Source organism: Moschus berezovskii, chromosome 12, assembly GCF_049115385.1.
Source record: "Moschus berezovskii isolate FMDL1 chromosome 12, NW_MosBer_1.0, whole genome shotgun sequence".
NCBI classification, from domain to species: Eukaryota; Metazoa; Chordata; class Mammalia; order Artiodactyla; family Moschidae; genus Moschus; species Moschus berezovskii.
In genome coordinates, this window is record NC_142471.1 from 13,223,308 (window position 1) to 13,242,311 (window position 19,004).

At 46.0% G+C, this 19,004-nt stretch overlaps 1 protein-coding gene across 1 annotated transcript; it reads right to left on the reverse strand.

The window, feature by feature from the left end:
- Window positions 1-239: 239 nt before the first annotated feature.
- On the reverse strand, window positions 240-18,683 carry LOC129555838 (ral guanine nucleotide dissociation stimulator-like). Its single transcript, XM_088842519.1, has 8 exons — window positions 18,594-18,683; window positions 4,354-4,475; window positions 3,900-3,990; window positions 3,371-3,481; window positions 2,918-3,111; window positions 2,226-2,285; window positions 1,081-1,274; window positions 240-804 (listed from the first exon to the last, which is right to left on the reverse strand). Exons 1-8 carry the CDS (start codon window positions 18,681-18,683, stop codon window positions 614-616), a joined length of 1,053 nt encoding a protein of 350 aa, XP_088698645.1. The 3' UTR covers window positions 240-613.
- Window positions 18,684-19,004: the final 321 nt, after the last annotated feature.

Genomic DNA, 19,004 nt, shown 5'->3' on the forward strand with positions numbered 1-19,004 from the left:
CGAGTGCAGGGCCTTCCCAGACTGCAGGATTATCGGCGTCAAAGAGGACGCAGATGCTCTGGAATAGACAATAGATGGGGTCATGTAACCTAGTGAATGTTCTCCATGCCGCTCACACGGACAGTTAAAAAATTCAAAGAATTCAATTTCTATCTACCTTTACTTTATCTCATAGAAAAAATAAGTTTGTACATGTAATAAAAAATACAAATACATATTAAGAGAGGGAATTATCGGGGTGGAGAGACAGGCTCCAGGGCGGTGCTCGCTCGGGGGCAGCACAACATCTGCCTGGGAAGGTGAGGTTCGCTGACGATCTGGGAGCAGCTCCAGGGGTGTTAGGGGAAGAACCGGCTCCAGCGCCTGAGCTGCTCACAAAGCTGGGTCTGCTGGGGTCTCTCGAGCCACAGCTGATTGCAAAGCACCAAGGATCTCCAGAGCCAAGGCGGAGCCCTGGCCGAAGTTGGCTTAAGCCTGGGGACTGAGGCTGTAGAAGCAGCGCTGGGACAGGATTTGCGGGTGACTCAGGCTCTGAAGGAGGAAGAGTTTTGTTTCTTGCACTTTCTCTGAATCTAGAAGTGGAGCCTGGAGGTACCTTTCCTTGCTTCCGAGCTTAAATGAGAGCCTCGGCATGAGCAGGCTGTGGCTCTGTGTTTGGAATTGGTGTGTTTACTTGACACAGACCTTGAAGTTGAATGGGATCTGGGCTTTGAGCTTGCTCTGACTGTGGAGCTGCAGCAGGTAGTTGGGGTGCTGTTGGCTCTAGGCCTGGTGCTGTTTCCAGAGCTTCTTCTCCAGCGGGTGCTGTATCTCCGAGAAGAGAAATCACTGTCAGTAAGACCGCTTGTCCGTGGATCCCAAAGACAGGAAGAGACTCGCTACTTAGCCCTGACATCACAATCCAAGAAGACACCTACCCCAAGGAAGTCCTCACAGGCTGCAGTCCAGGGGAAGAGTGATCTGAGCCTCCTCATTGTTCCTGGCCTAGTTGCAGCCTCAGAAGGCTCTGCTCTGTGTGGCCCAGCCCCCTCCCTTCCTAATTCGCCCCTGTTTTCCTCAGCCACCCTGAGTCCTCCTCACCATGCCCCTCTGCCTCAGTGAGCTCCAGAGTCTCCAGCTGCGCCAGGAGATGGCGGGCTCGCTGCTCCAGGTCCGAGTCGGGCATGTTGAGCTCTAGGTAAGCGAGGAGCATCTTCAGGCAGGCAAAGTCTGGGGCCTGCTGGAAATCCTCAGGGTAAAGGTGCAGCCAGGTGCCCAGGATGGAGGCCATGGCCCTGGGGGAGTCACGTGGGCAGCAGAGTCAGAGACTTGTCCTTCCCACCACACTGCACTCCAGGGCCGCCCTGCGAGGACCTGGGCCTCTGCGCCTTCTGCCCATGCCCATCCGGAGGTCAGTTCTCCTCCGCGGTCAGTCTCACCTGGCAGACCAGGCAGAGGAGGCCTGGACTCGGGGGCAAGGGGGGGGCAGGCCGCAAACAAGCCTGGTCAAGTGACAGCCCTTGATCCATGGTGTGACCTTCTGTCCGCTTCCTGAGGGCAGCCTGACACAGCGCACTGTCCCTCTCCCTGCCCCTCCCCGTGGTGTCACCACTGCGTGGGCAGGCAGGGTGGCTGCTCTGGGTCATGCTTCTCGGGAAAACGTAGGGGTCCCGGGAGGATCTGGCCCAAGAGGGCACACAGATACTCTGTCATCTGCCCAGGCTTCCCGTGTGCTTCCTAACACCTCAGATTGACCTCCTATATCTACAGGATGCCTTGTCCGATGGGGACGGGCTTGCGTCTACTCCTGCCACTGACGTTCATCCTCACCAGCGAGGGCTCAGCTCTCCACTGAGGGTCACTAAGTCCCCTGAGCACCAGCTGAGCACACCCACTGAGGTTCCGCCAGACAGTGAGCAGGATGCTCTCCACACTATCTCTCTGGGTCCCAGGATTGGAGGTAGAGGCAGGACTGGGATGGACAGGGGACGGTTGTGGACACTCATAGGGCTCACTCTGACCTCTGAGCTCCCAGATGCTGCTCACAGCACCCCAGACCCCTCCACAGCTCTCTTGGCCTCCTTTCCGCTTTTCCCGGAGAAGCCCCCCAGACCTTGGCCCCCACTAGGAACCAGAAGCTATGTGCAATCCACGATTCTGCCAGCCCTGCCCATCCAGCAACCCCATTCCTCCTGACAGTTCTCTGGGGAAGGGACTCAGTCCCTCTTGAATCACAATCCACTCACATTTTCAGCTGGTGCAGGGGTCCACCATCCTCATCGCAGTAAGGGAGGATGCATCCGTACCTACAGGAGGCCAGGAAGGCGTCACATGGACGGTACTGGAGACACTCCCGAATGTGATGGCTGGTGTGACAGGTTTCCCCTCCCTGCCCCCATCCCAACCCCGGAGAACTGAGGCCCTGGGGGGCAGGACTGCTCTGTGCTCCCTGCGTTACGTGATGCTTCTTCCTAGAAAAGCGCCTGCACCTCGTGCACCTTCCTCTATATTTCAAGCAGCAATGAGCCCAACCAGCCGCATCGGAATGCCTGGGGCACCACTGACCACTCCCAGGGACCCCTGCTCTCACTCACCCAGGATAGGGCATCTCTCACACCTCACCTAGCAATTCGGAAAACGATTTGGGACAAAGTCAAAAGCCCAGAGACAACCTTGACAGAGGCTTCCTCGAGGGGAGGACGAACGTGACGACTCAGCACAACCAAAGCCTTTCCAGGGGTCCAGGATCCCAGAAAGCACTTTCGAGGATGCACCCACTTATTCCCCACAGTCACCCTGGGAGCTGCTCCTCCCTTTCCCCTCCTGTGCAGAGAGGGCAAACTGGGGCCAAGAGAGGTGGGGAGACATTCCCAGGACTCACAGCTGGAACCTGACTGAGTCCCCCGCAAGTCCCCAGTGGGGGAGGGCAGAGTCTCACCTGGTGAAGAGAAGGTCCAGCACCTGCTGGGGGGTACCAAAAGCCCTGTAGGTGTCCAGGAATGTGGGGAGGTAGGAGGGGTCACTGCCCAGGCAGGCAGGCACCAGGTTGCCCACCAACATCTCCAGTCTGCGTTTCTGGATGCTCCACAGCTTGCTGGTCTCGTTCCTGTCCGCTGTGGACACAGCCTCCCCCTGGGGTGGAACACAGCACAGACTCGAGTCAGAGGCGGCACCAACAACTCCAGGAAAAGGGGCTGGAGCTCAGACTGAGTCCCCGAGCCTCCAGGACTCATGGCAGGAGGAGGGGCAGGAGTGCCGCTAGGGCGCGTCGCAGAGCTGACAGTCCCAGGCTACTTTGGAAGCAGGACCCTAGGAGGGACCCAGGGAGGGCCAGGGTGGCTCTGGGACCCGAACTTCCTGGGTGTAGGGTCACCTCCCAGCTGGCACTCACCCTGTGCCCGCCCTGGGCTCTCTTGCTGGTGTGGGGCTCCTGCCCGTCGTGCGGGGAGATGGAGCAGGGAGCTCCGTGGACCGGCTCCTGTCTGCAGTCCCGTGAGGAGCCCTGTGAACACAGTGCCCGGCAGCCAGGCAGAGAGTCTCAGGGCAACCAGCAGCTGTCTGTGGTGATTCTCTGTCCCCAGATGAGATAGGTCCACTCCAGACACACACCCAGCACTCTCTGCACAGACCTCCACCGAGGATGCAGACACCCGACCACCTGAGGGGCCTTGGATCCTCGCTGGCACAGAGAAGAGCACCTCAGGGACCCTGTTTCCCCACTGCCAGCCTGTCCTCAGGTGTGACGGTGACAGGACCACCAGGTCCCCACGTGCCCACCAACCTGTTCCTGCCCAGAGGGGGAGCCTCCCCTCAAGTCCCCCTTCCCCCAACATGGAGATGAAGGCAGCTGGTGCTGCCCGAGGAGGGCTCCCAGTGGTGGCGAGGCCTGATGTGGCCAGCTCTAGGTTGCCTGGTATTACCTTAGGTGACCTCCTGCTAAAGGACCAGAGGCATCCAGGCTGAGTGCTGAACCGCCTGAAACTTCTGAAAAACCTCTCCCTCCAGGGTTTCCTGAAGCAGAAGCCCTGGTCTGTCGAGACACAGCTGGAGAACATCCTTCTGGATGAAGTCTCTCCAACCAAGTGAGCCCCAACTGACTTTGACGCTGTTGCTAGAAGGTGGGTGCCTGGTTACAGGGTTCCAAGTTCTGTTAGGGTCTGCCATCAAGGAAGTGACTTCACTTCCTGGGGGCCCCTTCCTTGGATTGACAGTTGACACCTCTGCACCTAGCCCTCGGGATACTGACCGCTCATCCCGCATCCACGCAGCCCCGAGTCTCCCACAGTTTCACCGCACAGCCCTCCACACAGCTCCCGGGCAGGGTCTGGCTCTGAGGAGACAGACCTGGGTCCAGGCTCACCTCCCGATTCCTACCTGTTCTCTCTCCTGGATGAGTCCTCGTGTCTCTCAAGGCCTGTCCGTATCCCCACCTGCACACGGGGGAAGATGCCCGCAATGACTGCTAGGGATGTCCTCAGACTTAGGTGGGATGAGTCCTGGAAGATGTGGGAGTCCGTGTCTCAGGCAGACAGTGCTTGCAACCCCTGTATATTCTTATTACCTTCCTCATATCTGTCCCTCTTCTGATTCCACCCCAGAGTCCTTTTATATTCACTGTGCCAGTGTGTGTGTGTGTGTGTCAGTGCTCACTCTCTAGAAGCCAGAGGAACACTGCCCCCAAATAGGGCGGCATGGTAAGAGATTACTAGACACTAAGGCTTCTAATTTCTCATGAATTAAAACCTTGAAATGAAGAACTGAAACCATAAAGCTCGTAGAAGAAAAGTGTTACCATGATTCTGTAACCTCAGTCTTGTCATGAGGTTTGAATGTCATTCAAAAAGTGAAAGAAGCAAAAGGAAAAGTGAACATGGTAAAGCCTCTGCAAGGGAACCATCAATAAAATGAAAAATGAAGTATGAAATGGAGAAAAGATTGGCAATTCTCATGTCGAATAAGGGTTCATCTCCAACATATATAAAAACGCACACAATTCAAAAGCAAAGAAGCACACAAAAGTAACCTCACGGAGAAACGGGTGTGAGTTCTGATTTATCTGAGAAGGCCTTACAAATTCCTCAGAAATCAAGAGAAACAAAATACAAATGAGAAAAGGAAAGATCTTAAATCAGAGTTCCAAAAAATAGCAGACAGAGATAAGAAACCTTAAATGAAAAATGCAAAGAAATAGAGGAAAGCAATGGAATGGGAAAGACCTGAGATCTCTTCAAGATGATTAGAGATACTAAGGGAACATTTCCTGCAAAGATAGACACAATAAAGGACAGATTTGCTATGGACCAAAGAGAGCAGAAGCTCTTAAGAAGAGGCAAGAATACACAAAAGAATTATGCAGAAAAAAGGGATTAATGACCCGGACAACTATGATGGGGTGGTCACTCACCTATAGCCAGACATCCTTGAGTATGAAGTCAATTTGGTCCTATGAAGCATTACTACAGATAAAGCTTATGGAGGGGATAGTACCCTCCACTGTGTTATTTGAGATGATGCTGTGAAAGGGCTGCACTCAGTTAAGTCTCTCGCTCAGTCATGTCCAACTCTTTATGACCCCGTGGACTGTAGCCCACCAGGCTCCTCTGTTCATGGGATTCTCCAGGCAAAAATACTGGAGTGGGTTGCCATTTCCTTCTCCAGGGGATCTCCCCAACCCGGGGATCGAACCCATGTCTCCCGCATTGCAGGCAGATGCTTTAACCTCTTAGCCACCAGGGAAGCCCAATATATCAGCAAATTTGGAAAACTCAGCAGTAGCCACAGGGCTGGAAATGTTCATTTTCATTCCAATCCCGCTAAAGAATCTTCAACCTACCACATAACTGTGCTCATTTCACAGGCTAGCAAGTTAACGCTCAAAAGTCTTCAAGCTAGATAAACAGTAAATGAACCAAGAAATTCCAGATGAAGAAGCTGAATTTCAAAAAGGGAGAGAAACAAGAGATCAAATTGCCAACATCCACTGGATCATAGAAAAGCAGGTCATTCTACAGAAACTTCTACTTCTGCTTCACTGACTACACAGAACAAAGCCTTTGACTCTGTGGATCATAACAAACTGTGAAAATTCTACAAGAGATGGGAGTAGCAGAAAACCTTACCTGCCTCCTGTGAAAACCGAATACAGGTCAAGAAGCAACTGTTAGAACTACAGTTGGGACTACAAACTGGGTCAAAATAAGGAAAGGAGAACATCAAGGCTGTATATTGTCACTCTGCTTATTTAATTTCTAGGCACAGTACATCGTGCAAAATGCTGGGCTGGATGAAGCACAAGCTGGAATCAAGATTGCCTAGACAAATATCAGTAACCTCAAATATGCATATAACTTCTTTGGCCACCTCATGCGACGAGTTAACTCACTGGAAAAGAGTCTGACACTGGGAGGGATTCGGGGTGGGAGGAGATGGGGACGACAAAGAATGAGATGGCTGGATGGCATCACCGACTCGATGGACATGAGTTTGAGTGAACTCCGGGAGTTGGTGATGGACAGGGAGGCCTGGCGTGCTGTGATTCATGGGGTCGCAAAGAGTCGGACACAACTGAGTGACTGAACTGAACTGAATGGCAGATGGTGTGATCACTCACCTAGAGCCAGACATCATGGGATGCGAATTCAAGTATGCCTTAGAAAACATCACTATGAACAAAGCGAGCGGAAGTGACGGAATTCCAGTGGAACTATCGCAAATCCTAAAAGCCAAGGCTGTTAAAGTGGTGCACTCAACATACAAGCAAATTTGGAAAACTCAGCAGTGGTCACAGGACAGGTCCCAAAGAAAGGCAATGGCAAAGAATGCTAAAACTACTGCACAACTGCACTCATCTCACACGCTAGCAAAGTAATGCCCCCAAATCTCCAAGCCAGGCTTCAATTGTACGTGAACCGTGAGCTTCCAGATGTTCAAGCTGGATTTATAAAAGCCAGAGGAATCAAAGATCAGATTGCCAACATCCGTTGGATCATCGAAAAAGCAAGAGATTTCCAAAAAATCATCTACTTCTACTTTATTGTCTACGCCAAAGCCGTAGTGACTGTGTGGATTACAACATACTGTGGAAAAATCTTCAAGAGATGGGGATACCAGCCCACCTGACCTGCCTCCTGAGAAATCTGTATGCAGGTCGAGAAGCAACAGTTAGAACTGGACTGGAGCAACAGACTCATTCCAAATCGGGAAAGGAGTATGCCAAGGCTTTATATTGTCACCCTTCTTCTTTAACTTATAGGCAGAGGACATCATGAGAAATGCTGGACTGGATGAAACACAAGCTGGAAACAAGATTGTCGGAAGAAATATCAATCACCTCAGATATGCAGATGACACCACCCTTATGGCAGAACGTGAATAAGAACTAAATAGGCTCTTGATGAAAGTGAAAGAGGAAAGTGAAAAAGTTGGCTTAAAACTCAACATTCAAGAAAGTATGATCATGGCATCTGGTCCCATCACTTCATAGCAAATAGAAGGGGAAACAGTGGAAAGAATGACAGACTTTATCCTTTTGGGCTCCAAAATCTCTGCAGATGGTGACTGCATCATGAAATTAAAAGACGCTTACTCCGTGAAGGAATGTTATGACCAACTTAGATAGCATATTAAAAAGCAGAGACATTACTTTTTCAACAAGGTCTGTCTATTCAAAGCTATGCTTCTTCCGGTAGTCAGGTATGGATGTGAGAGTTGGACTATAAAGAAAGCTGAGCGCTGAAGAATTGATGCTTTTGAACTGTGGTGTTGGAGAAGACTCGAGAGTCCCTTGGATTGCAAGGAGATCCAACCCGTCCGTCATAAGGAGATCAGTCCTGGGTGTTCATTGGAAGGACTGATGCTGAAGCTGAAACTCTAATATTTTGGCCACCTGATGAAAAGAGCTGACTCATTTCAAAAGACGCTGATGCTTGGAAAGATTGAAAGCAGGAGGAGAAGGGGATGACAGAGGCTGAGATGGTTAGATGGCATCACTGACTCAATGGACATGAGTTTGGGTGAATTCTGGGAGTTGGTGATGGACAAGGAGGCCTGACGTGCTGCGTTTCTTGAGGTCACAAAGAATAGGACACGACTGAGTGACTGAACTGAACTGAACTGAAACTGCCCCATCTTTCACCACCTGAAATCTCTTCAAGTACTTTTGATGTGACCCTTGTACTCTGAATGCTTCTTGGTATCTGGTTTCCCAAGATACTTCAAGTTACTCTTGTGAATCTCCTGCTCAGGACTAGAATACGTCATTTCTCTAACAAGCTTTGTTTCTTTCATGGGAAAATGGCACTGAAATTAAATGTGGAACATTGGGATGCTGGGAATCCTTGCTTCTGGTTAAATCATTGTTTCTAGGTCCTCTCAGTGGGAAGAGCTAGATAGTACATGTATGCTAAAATATTCTGGTAGTTGTCTACAGATGCATCCAATCAAACTGAGAACTTTGACATTTCTACTCAACTTCTGTGACATCTTTTCTCCTTTCTTCCACAGTTAGAAACATAATTTTCAAGGAAACAGATCCCTGTCACGCCCAAATATCCAAAAAAGAGGCAATGTGATTGAAAAATATACCTAATAAACTATATAGATTGTGAAATATAATATACATATAAATAGCTGTATATAGACATAGAGAGAAAGGGACAAAGGTGGACAGAGATAAGGGGTTGACACATAAAATTAAATGCTTGTATGTATCACAAGAAACAACTTTCAGTCAGTTGTTCAAATCACCACTAGATGTGATTTTAATTAGCTTTCAAATGAGATTGAAGACAAAATCAAACAAAAATACCTTAAAGTAATTCCCCAAGTTTATAAAACATGCTTTGATGAAGGCTAACTTGGAAAGGTTTTCACCTGGAATCAAGACTGACAGGAGAAATGTCAATCACCTCAGACATGCAGATGACACCACCCTTATGGCAGAAAGCAAAGAGGAACTGAATAAACTTTTGATGAACGTGAAAGAGGAGAGTGAAAAAGCTGGCTTCAAACTTGATATTCAAAAAACTAAGATCATGGCATCTGTTCCCATCACTTCAGGGAAAACAGATGGGGAAACAATGGAAACAGTGACAGACTTTATTTTCTTGGGCTCCAAAATCACTGTAGAAGGTGATTGCAGCCATGAAATTAAAAGACGCTTCCTCCTTGGAAGAAAAGATATGACCAACCTATACAGCAGCCTTTGACTGTGCAGATCACAATAAACTGTGCAAGATTCTGTAAGAGATGGGAATACCAGACCACCTCACCTGCCTCTTGAGAAACCTGTATGCAGGTCAGGAAGCAACAGTTAGAACTGGACATGGAACAACAGACTGGTTCCAAATAGGAAAAGGAGTACGTCAAGGTTGTATATTGTCACCCTGCTTATTTAACTTATATGCAGAGTACATCATGAGGAACGCTGGGCTGGAAGAAGAAGATAAGCTGGAATCAAGATTGCTGGGAAAAATGTCAATAACCTCAGATATGCAGATGATACCACCCTTATGGCAGAAAGTGAAGAACTCAAAAGCCTCTTGATGAAAGTGAAAGAGGAGAGTGAAAAGGTTGGCTTGAAGCTCAACATTCAGAAAACAAAGATCATGGCATCTGGTCCCATCACTTTATGGGAAATAAATGGGAAAACAGTGGAAGCAGTGTCAGACTTTATTTTGGGGGGCTCTTTGGAGATGCTGATTGCAGCCATGAAATTAAAAGACACTTACTCCTTGGAAGGAAAATTATGACCAACCTAGATAGCATATTAAAACTCAGAGACATTACTTTGTCAACAAAGGTCCGTCTAGTCAAAACTATGGTTTTTTCTGTGGTCATGTATGGATGTGAGAGTTGAACTGTGAAGAAAGCTGATCGCCAAAGAATTAATGCTTTTGAACTGTGGTGCTGGAGAAGACTCTTGAGAGTCCCTTGGACTGCAAGGAGATCCAACCAGTCCATTCTAAAGGAGATCAATCCTGGGTGTTCATTGGAAGGACTGACGCTAAAGCTGAAACTCCAATACTTTGGCCATCTCATGTGATGAGTTGACTCACTGGAAAAGACTCTGATGCTGGGAGGGATTGGGGGCAGGAGCAGAAGGGGACGGCAGAGAATGAGATGGCTGGATGGCATCACCAACTCGATGGACATGAGTTTGAGTGAACCCCGGAAGTTGGTGATGGACAGGGAGGCCTGGCGTGCTGCGATTCATGGGGTCGCAAAGAGTTGGACACGACTGAGCGACTGAACTGAACTGAACTGAGACAGCATATTAAAAAGCACAGACATTACTTTGCCAATAAAGGTCCATCTAGTCAGAGCTTTGGTTTTTCCAGTAGTCATGTATGGATGTGAGACTTGGGACTACAGAGAAAGCTGAGCACAGAAGTATTGATGCTTTTGAACTGTGGTGTTGAAGAAGACTCTTGAGAGTCCGTGGACTGAAAGGAGACCCAACCAGTCCATCCTAAAGGAAATCAGTCCTGAATATTCATTGGAAGGACTGATGCTGAAGATGAAACTCCAATACTTTGGCCACCTGATGCGAAGAACCGACTCAATGGAAAAGATCCTGATGCTGGGAAAGATTGAAGGCAGAAGGGGACGACAGAGGATGAGATGGTTGGATGGTATCACCCACTCTATGGGCATGGGTTTGAGGAGGCTCCGGGAGTCAGTGATGGACAGGAAGGCCTGGCGTGCTGCAGTCCACGGAGTCGCAAAGAGTCAGACATAACTGCCCGACTGAACTGACTGAACTTGGAAAGGACCACTTTTGAATGGGACAGTGTGCTTGTCAGAAGCAGCTACACACTACCCTCTGGTGGTCTTCTGAGGAATGGCGGGAACCACTGCCGTGCTCTGAGGCATCGTGGGCAAAAGCAGTCAACCTTCACACTTACCACCTTCACAGTGTTACAGTCACAACAAACAGAACTCTGTATGATTCACCGTTAGGGTTTACAAACTTTCGGTAAGTGAGAGAAGTCATTCAAGAACACCACATATTGTATAATTCCATTTATGGAGCAGACAAGTTCTCCACTATGTCTAACCTACAGTGACAGAAAGTAGACTCATTGTGTCCACGATTAGGAGTGAGAGGTTGGACGGTAGTGGGAATTGACTGCTATGAGTGAAAGGTGTGTTTTGTGGATGATGACAGGCTCTAAAGTGGATTATGATGATGGTTCTACAACTCTGAATATCCTGAAAGATGATGATGTTTACAATAAAAAATTGGTGAATTGCACAGCCAGGAATTATGCCTCAATAAAGTAGTTAAAGGAGAAGGCAATGGCAAGCCACTCCAGTACTATTGCCTAGAAAATCCCATGGATGGAGGAGCCTGGTTGGCTGTAGTCTGTGGGGTCGCTAAGGGTCGGACACGACTGAGCGACTTCACTTTCACTTTTCACTTTCACACATTGGAGAAGGAAATGGCAACCCACTCCAGTGTTCTTGCCTGGAGAATCCCAGGGATGGGGGAGCCTGGTGGGCTTCCGTCTATGGGGTCACACAGAGTCGGACACGACTGAAGTGACTTAGCAGCAGCAGCAGTAGCAGCAAAGTAGTTAAAAATTAGGCCTCCAGCCTTTTGAATTAAAAAAAATATGATGTTTGGAGATAACGGATATATGTTAAGTAGTCAAATTCTACAGGTAGAATCATTAGGTCTGATTTTGCATTAGTGTTCACTCAATAAATTATACTAAGCCTCTGAATGTTATTTCTCTGTCTCTGGTTTCTACCAGCCAAGGCATGGATTTTCTTAAGGTGAAGAGCTTCAAAATCCACCTGCTGCAATGTTCAAATCCAGGGGGATGGTTGGTGTAAAAAATGAATCCAGGATGAATTATTCAGAACTAGAACTCCCTTTCTAGGGTTTCTTAACTGCTCACTAAGAGGATTTTTCAGTAGTCATGTATGGATGTGAGAGCTGGACCATAAAGAAAGCTGAGCGCCAAAGAATTGATGCTTCTGAAGTGTGGTGTTGGAGAAGACTCTTGAGAGTCCCATGGACTGAAAGGAGATCAAACCAGTTCATCCTAAAGGAAATAAGTCCTGAATATTCATTGGAAGGACTGATGCTGAATCTGAAGCTCCAATACTTTGGCCACCTTATGCGAAGGTGACTCATTGGAAAAGATCGTGATGCTGGGAAAGACTGAAGACAGGAGGAGAAGGGGACAACAGAGGATGAGACAGTTGGATGGCATCAGCAACTCAATGGACATAAGTCTGAACAAGCTCCAGGACTTGGTGGACAGGAAGGCCTGGTGTGCAGCAGTAAACGGGGTTGATGGGGTCGCAAAGAGTCAGACATAACTGAACGACTAAACTGACTGACTCAAGAGAAGTATAAACATCGTGTTAACCAGAAAGAAGCTCAGTTCAGTCACTCAGTCGTGTCCGACTCTCTGCGACCCCATGAACCGCAGCATGCCAGGCCTCCCTGTCCATCATCAACTCCTGGTGTCCACCCAAACCCATGTCCATTGAGTTGGTGATGCCATCCAATCATCTCATCCTCTTTCATCCCCTTCACCTCCTGCCCTCAATCTTCCCCAGCATCAGGGTCTTTTCCAATGAGTCAGCTCTTCACATCAGGTAGCCAAAGTACTGGCGTTTCAGCTTCAACATCAGTCCTTCCAATGAATATCCAGGACTGATCTCCTTTAGGATGGATGGGTTGGATCTCCTTGAAGTCCAAGGGACTCTCAAGAGTCTTCCTCCAACACCACAGTTCAAAAGCATAAGTTCGGCGCTCAGCTTTCTTCACAGTCCAACTCTCACATCTATACATGACCACTGGAAAAACCTTAGCCTTAACTAGACAGACCTTTGTTGGCAAAGTAATGTCTGTGCTTTTTAATATGCTGTCTAGGTTGGTCATAACTTTCTTTCCAAGGAGTAAGCGTCTTTTAATTTCATGGCTGCAATCACCATCTGCAGTGATTTGGAGCTCAGAAAAACAAAGTCAGTCACTGTTTCCACTGTTTCCCCATCTATTTGCCACAAAGTGATGGGACCGGATGCCATGATCTTAGTTTTCTGAATGTTGAGCTTTAAGCCAACTTTTTCACTCTCCAGAAAGAAGACATAAAGGCAAATTGAACATGGCTTGAGCTACCCAGTACCTCCTTTCCCTATCAATGGTCCTACAGAGAAGAATCCTAAAATTGTTACCAGGAAAGCTTAGATGCTTCCCCTCACACATGAAATACTTCTTAACATTTTAATTTAAACTTAGTTTTATCCCAGACTTTATGACACAAAGTACCATCAACTATCAGTGTTTCACACACGGGCTCAAGGAGAGAATTACGCCTTATTGATTGAAGGCCTCCATGGTCTAGATGGTTCTACTTAAGTACTACTCTTGAAGAACCAAGATGTCAATAATTTTTCTGTGTTTTGACTTCAGATAAAGATCTTTGTTGAGAAAAATAACTATTTACTAGCTTTTTGAGGTAAGACCATACAACTTCTGATTTTCCTAAAAGAGGCTTGTTTGGTAACAGGTAATACGATATAACAATTCTTGTACAAGGCACTTATTAATACTAGAACACCATCTGCTGAATTTCATCTAAGCATGAGAAATCTGAAAAGCCAATATTCACACTAAGTTTCTTCAAATTACTCTACAGTAGTATAATAGCATTTTTCAAAATTGTCATATGATTCTATACAGAATTATAACATGACTTAATTTACTTCTGTTTCTCTTGCTGTGTCTTTCAGAGTATCATCAGAGAAAGGGTAAGATTGAGCAAGCATGCTCACTTCAAAGAAAAATATATATGCTTTGTGCCTTGAGTGTAACGTTAATTGTTCAAGGAAAACAATCCATTAAGATACAGTCATGTTGTGCTTTATTTGCCCATGTAATTATTGCCTTGTCAACTAAGTCCCTGATAGAATGCCTAAAGATCTGTGGGTGAAGGTTCATAACATTGCACAGGAGGCAGTGACCAAAACCATCCCAAAGAAAAAGAAGTGCAAGAAGGCAAAATGCTTGTCTGAGGAGGCCTTACAAATAGCTGAGGAAAGAAGAGAAGTGAAAGGCAGGGGAGGAAGGGAAAGATATACTCAGCTGAACGCAGAGTTCGCGAGAACAGCAAGGAGAGACAAGAAGCCCTTCTTAAATGAACAATGTAAAGGAATAGAGGAAAACGACAGAATGGGAAAGGCTAGAGGTCTCTTCAAGAAAACGAGATCAGGGCTGGTGCACTGGGACGACCCTGATGGATGGGATGGGGAGGGAGGTGGGAGGGGGTTCAGGAGGGGGAACACATGTACACCCACGGCTGATTCATGTCAATGTATGGCAAAAACCACTGCAAAATTGTAATTAGCCTCAAATTAAAATAGATTAATTTTTAAAAAAGAAAACTGAAGATATCAAGGGAACGTTTCATGCAAAGATGGGCACAATAAAGGACAGATACAGTAAGGACCTAATAGAAGCAGAAAATATTAAGAAGAGGTGGCAAGAATAAACAGAACTATACAAGAAAGGTCTTGATGACCCGGATAACCATGACCGTGTGGTCACGCACTTAGGGTCGGACATCCTGGAGTGTAAAGTCAAGTCGGCCTTAGGAAGCATTACTCTGAACAAAGTTAGTGGAAGTGATGGAATTCTAGCTGAGTTATTTAAAATCCTAAAAGATGACTTAATATGTCAGTGAGTTCGGAAAACTCAGCTGCAGCCACAGGACTGAAAAAGTTCAGTTTCATTCCAATTCCAAAGAAAGGCAATGCCAAAGAATGTTGTCCATATTACCATACAATTGTGCTCATTTCACACGCTAGCAAGGTTATGCTCAAAATCCCTCAAGTTAGGCTTAAGCAGTACATGAACTGAGAGCTTCCACATGTACAAACTGGGTTTAGAAAAGGCAGAGGAACCAGAGATCAAATTGCTAACATTCATTGGATCATAGAGAAAGCAAGAGGATTCCAGAAAAACATTTGCTTCAATAACTACGCTAAAACCTTTGACTGTGTGGATCACAAAAAACTGTAGAAAATTCTTAAAGAGATGGGAATACCAGACCACCTTACCTGTCCCCTGAGAAACCTGTATACGGGTCAAGAAACAACAGTTAGAACCAGATATGGAACAAGTGACTGGTTCCAGATTGGGAAAGGAGTACATCAAGGCTGTATATTGTCACCCTGCTTATTAACTCCTCTGCAGAGTACATATTGTGAAATGCCAGGCTGGATGAATCACAAGCTGGAATCAAGATTGCCTCATATTGTTGATATAAGGTTGTATATCAACAACCTCAAATATGCAGATAATACCACTCTAGTGGCAGAAAGTGAAGAGGAACTAAAGAGCCTCTTGATGAAGATGAAAGAGAGTGAAAAAACTGACTTAAAACTCAACATTCAAAAACAAAGATCATGACATCTAGTCCCATAAATTCATGGCAAAAAGGTAGAGGAAAAGTGCAAACAGTGGCATATTTTATTTTCTTGGGCTCCAGACAGTGACTGCAACGACAAAGTTAAAAGATGCTTGCTCCTTAGGAAAAAAAGCTATCTTATACTTGCTGCTGCTAAGTCACTTCAGTCGTGTCCGACTCTGTGCGACCCCATAGACGGCAGCCCACCAGGCTCCTCCGTCCCTGGGATTCTCCAGGCAAGAACACTGGAGTGGGTTGCCATTTCCTTCTCCAATGTGTGAAAGTGAAAAGTGAAAGTGAAGTCGCTCAGTCGTGTCGGACTAGTAGTGACCCCATGGACTGCAGCCCACCAGGCTCCTCTGTCCATGTGATTTTCTAGGCAAGAGTACTGGAGTGGCTTGCCATTGCCTTCTCTGTATCTTATACTTAAACAGCATATTAAAAAATAGAGCCATCAGTTTGCCAACAAAAGTTCATATAGTCAAAGTTATGGTTCCAGTAGTCATGTACGGATGTGAGAGTTGGACCTTAAAGAAGGCTGAGTGCCAAAGAATTGAGGCTTTCAAATTGTGGTGATGGAGAAGACTCTTAAGAGTCTCTTGGATTGCAAAGAGATCAAACCAGTCAATCCTAAAGGAAATCAGTCCTGAATATTCATTGGAAAGATGGATGTTGAAGATGAAGCCCCAGTACTTTGGCCACCTGATGCAAAGAGCTGACTTTCTGGAAAAGACCTTTATGCTTGGAGACTGAAGGCAAAAGGAGAAGGGGGCAACAGAGGATGAGATGGTAGAATGGCATCACTGACTCAATGGACATGAGTGTGAGCAAACTCAGGGAGACAGTGAGGAACAGGGAAGCCTAGTGCACTGGGTTCCATGAGGTCACATAGCATCCAACTATTGCAACTGAACAACAACAAAATATGATCCAGCAATTCCACTTCTGTGCATATATCTGGATTAAAAACTATAAAAACTGTAGTTCCAAGGGAACTATGTTGGGTTTTATGACAAATCAAAGAAAGAAGTCAGGATGAGGCTACTTTTGGGGACAGGAGTAGTAATAGAGAGGGCTCCCTTACAAGGGACTTCAGGTGTTGATATTTTGTTTGAATTCTTGGTGTTTATATGGTTATCTTCACCATTTTTTTTCTTGGTAATTCATCTGTTACTACAATTATACCATGCACACTTTCATATAGTTTGGTGAAAGGTGTCAGATCAGGGTGATGTCTCCTAGGTGGTTCCTCCTCCTTGTTTCAAAAGAGTAGTTTCAGTCCTGTGGTGTGCAGGACCTGAGCCCAAAGCAAAAGTTCACTTTATCTAAAGTCTTCACCAGTGACCCCAAACTGCCACTTATCTTGGAATTTACTGACTTCTAAAATATGAAGCTGGGTTTTCAGTAAACTTGGGCCAAATTCACTGAATAGGCACAAAACATGGTTTAAGAAAATCTAGATACTGGAGAAATGCAGAGAAACTCAAATGCTCTGAAGAGACACCAAAAATTCCTGACCATAAAATGGCCACATAAATAGCATCATTCTACAAATTTACTCTAAATCATTTCCTGGGACCTGTCAAAGAGAAATCACTAGGGTAAGTGGTATGAAGAAAATAAAATTGGGGAAACTTCTACGTGGGCTTTTACTTGAGGCAGTAATTTCCAAAAGGAATGAAACTTGAAACCTGTAGACAAAATAGTGTTTCATGTTCATTTTAAGATTTCCTTGATGTCTGATGATGTTACAAAGTTTTCATATACATAGTAACTAATTGTACTTATGATTACATTTCAGTGTTTCTAAGACATGCTTTTTGTCATATTTTAACAGCTTTGAAATTGGATTTGTAATGCATCTTAAAGTAAATGGCCTGTCATAATTTAACTGTCCATATATTTTCTTTTGCAATAGTAAATAGAATACTGAAGCATCTGGCAGTCCACTGCATTTTATGAAAATCTGCAACAGGATATTCTTTTTCTATTTTTATTGCATATTGGATGTTCATCTTTCAATTAGTTTGTGAGTAGTTTATCCACAAGTGTTAAATCTGTGTCTTATAATCATTCAATATATTTTCTCAGTCTGATTTCACTTTGTTATATTCAACGTTGTTTCTGCTTTTTGTTTCATGCTATATCAAATTATGTCCTTTAAAACTTTTTATTTATATTCTAAGTAATTGATGGTTTGCTTTCTAGTTCAGTAATTGATGCTGAATTCATGTACCATTATTAACCTTATTTTCTCAAATCATTAACTGAATATTCCAAACTATTTCCAGTTTTAAATAACAATTTTAACATATATTCAACTCTTATGTATTTGATCTGTTTCTATTCTCCTTTGAAGCCACTACCAAATTTTAAATTATGTTTACGATAATATGCATTTCCAATAAAATTTAGTACCTATTCTTTTGAGATTATGCATTTCCTGATGAAGTTTAAAATTACTTGTCAAGGAAAACAAAACCAAACTCTCTGAAAAAAAGATTTTTGTCCACCTTGGATGGATAAATGTGATGATTAATAAAAAATAAATTTAAAAAAAGATTGTCATTTGACTGAAATTAAGTTTTATAGAGTTTCCTGTTAGAGTAAATACGAATATTAAAAAATTGAATTTTCCCTGGTTCAAAAAGGGGGAAAGATTTTCCTCCCCTCTTTTCTTAAGAGCATTTCCTTGTTAAAACTTGTAATTGAAATCCTTTTTCTGTCCCTTTGAGATGCATGCAAATCTTTTTAAAAAGTAAATAAACCTGTTAGTTTTACCACCCAGGAATACCTTTTTTAAAGGCCCTGGAGCCATGTCTTTGAAATGTAAACAAACATCAAGGAAGATAGCACCCCATCTCCCCGTCTGTGGTAAACTCCCAGGCTCTTCGCTTAGAAGTTGCAACTACTTGTTTGTCATAGACATACAAGAAGCTTTACTTTTCATCTGGATAAAAGCAACTTACTAATAGGATGGCCACTCCAATTACCATGTGAATTTAGGATGAAAGATAGAAGTGAGAAAACTTGACACCATTTACTACGCATTGTTCATCCCCGTCTTCGAGTACCACCTTTAAACATTACTATGGCTATTCATCGCACTACCTCACGGTAGTTTCCTGTTTTCCAACCGCACACTGGGGATGGCCAGCTCTAACTCCGTCGCCAGAGTAAAGAAAGGACCAGCGCGGATCGCGGGAAGACGCCGATCCTCGTGACGTCACCCAAGTGGAAGCGCAATTCCCGAGTGGGGCGCAGCAGCCTTCCGCGCATGAGCAATTCCACCTCCTTTCAGGAGTCGCCATTGTCCACCTCACGCCCCCGGGGGGACAGGACTCGGGAGCCTCCAGGTCCGCGGGGCGCCGCAGAGGGCGGGCCTGGAGCCTGCGCGGGCCGGGAGCGGAGGCCGAGCGCCTGCAGGTGTGTCGGAGGCCTCGTTGCGGGCGCTAGGCCGGGTTGCGGGGAAGCCGGGTTTCCGCGGCTGCGCCGAGGCGGGAAATCTGGCAGCCGACGGCCGCCCCACTCTGCGCGCCGGGCTGCCCTTCGAGGAGGCCTGGGGAGGAGGCCAGGCCAGGGGCCTGGCGGAGGGACGGC

Excerpts from the sequence above, each read along its gene's own strand:
- LOC129555838 (XM_088842519.1), bottom strand. The coding sequence starts at position 18,683 with ATGCGCGGAAGGCTGCTGCGCCCCACTCGGGAATTGCGCTTCCACTTG. Across the intron at positions 4,476-18,593 it reads TCTTCCCGCGATCCGCGCTG|GACTCATCCCACCTAAGTCT; the intron begins GTCCTTTCTTTA and ends CACATCTTCCAG. Across the intron at positions 805-1,080 it reads CACTGAGGCAGAGGGGCATG|CACCCGCTGGAGAAGAAGCT; the intron begins GTGAGGAGGACT and ends TCGGAGATACAG.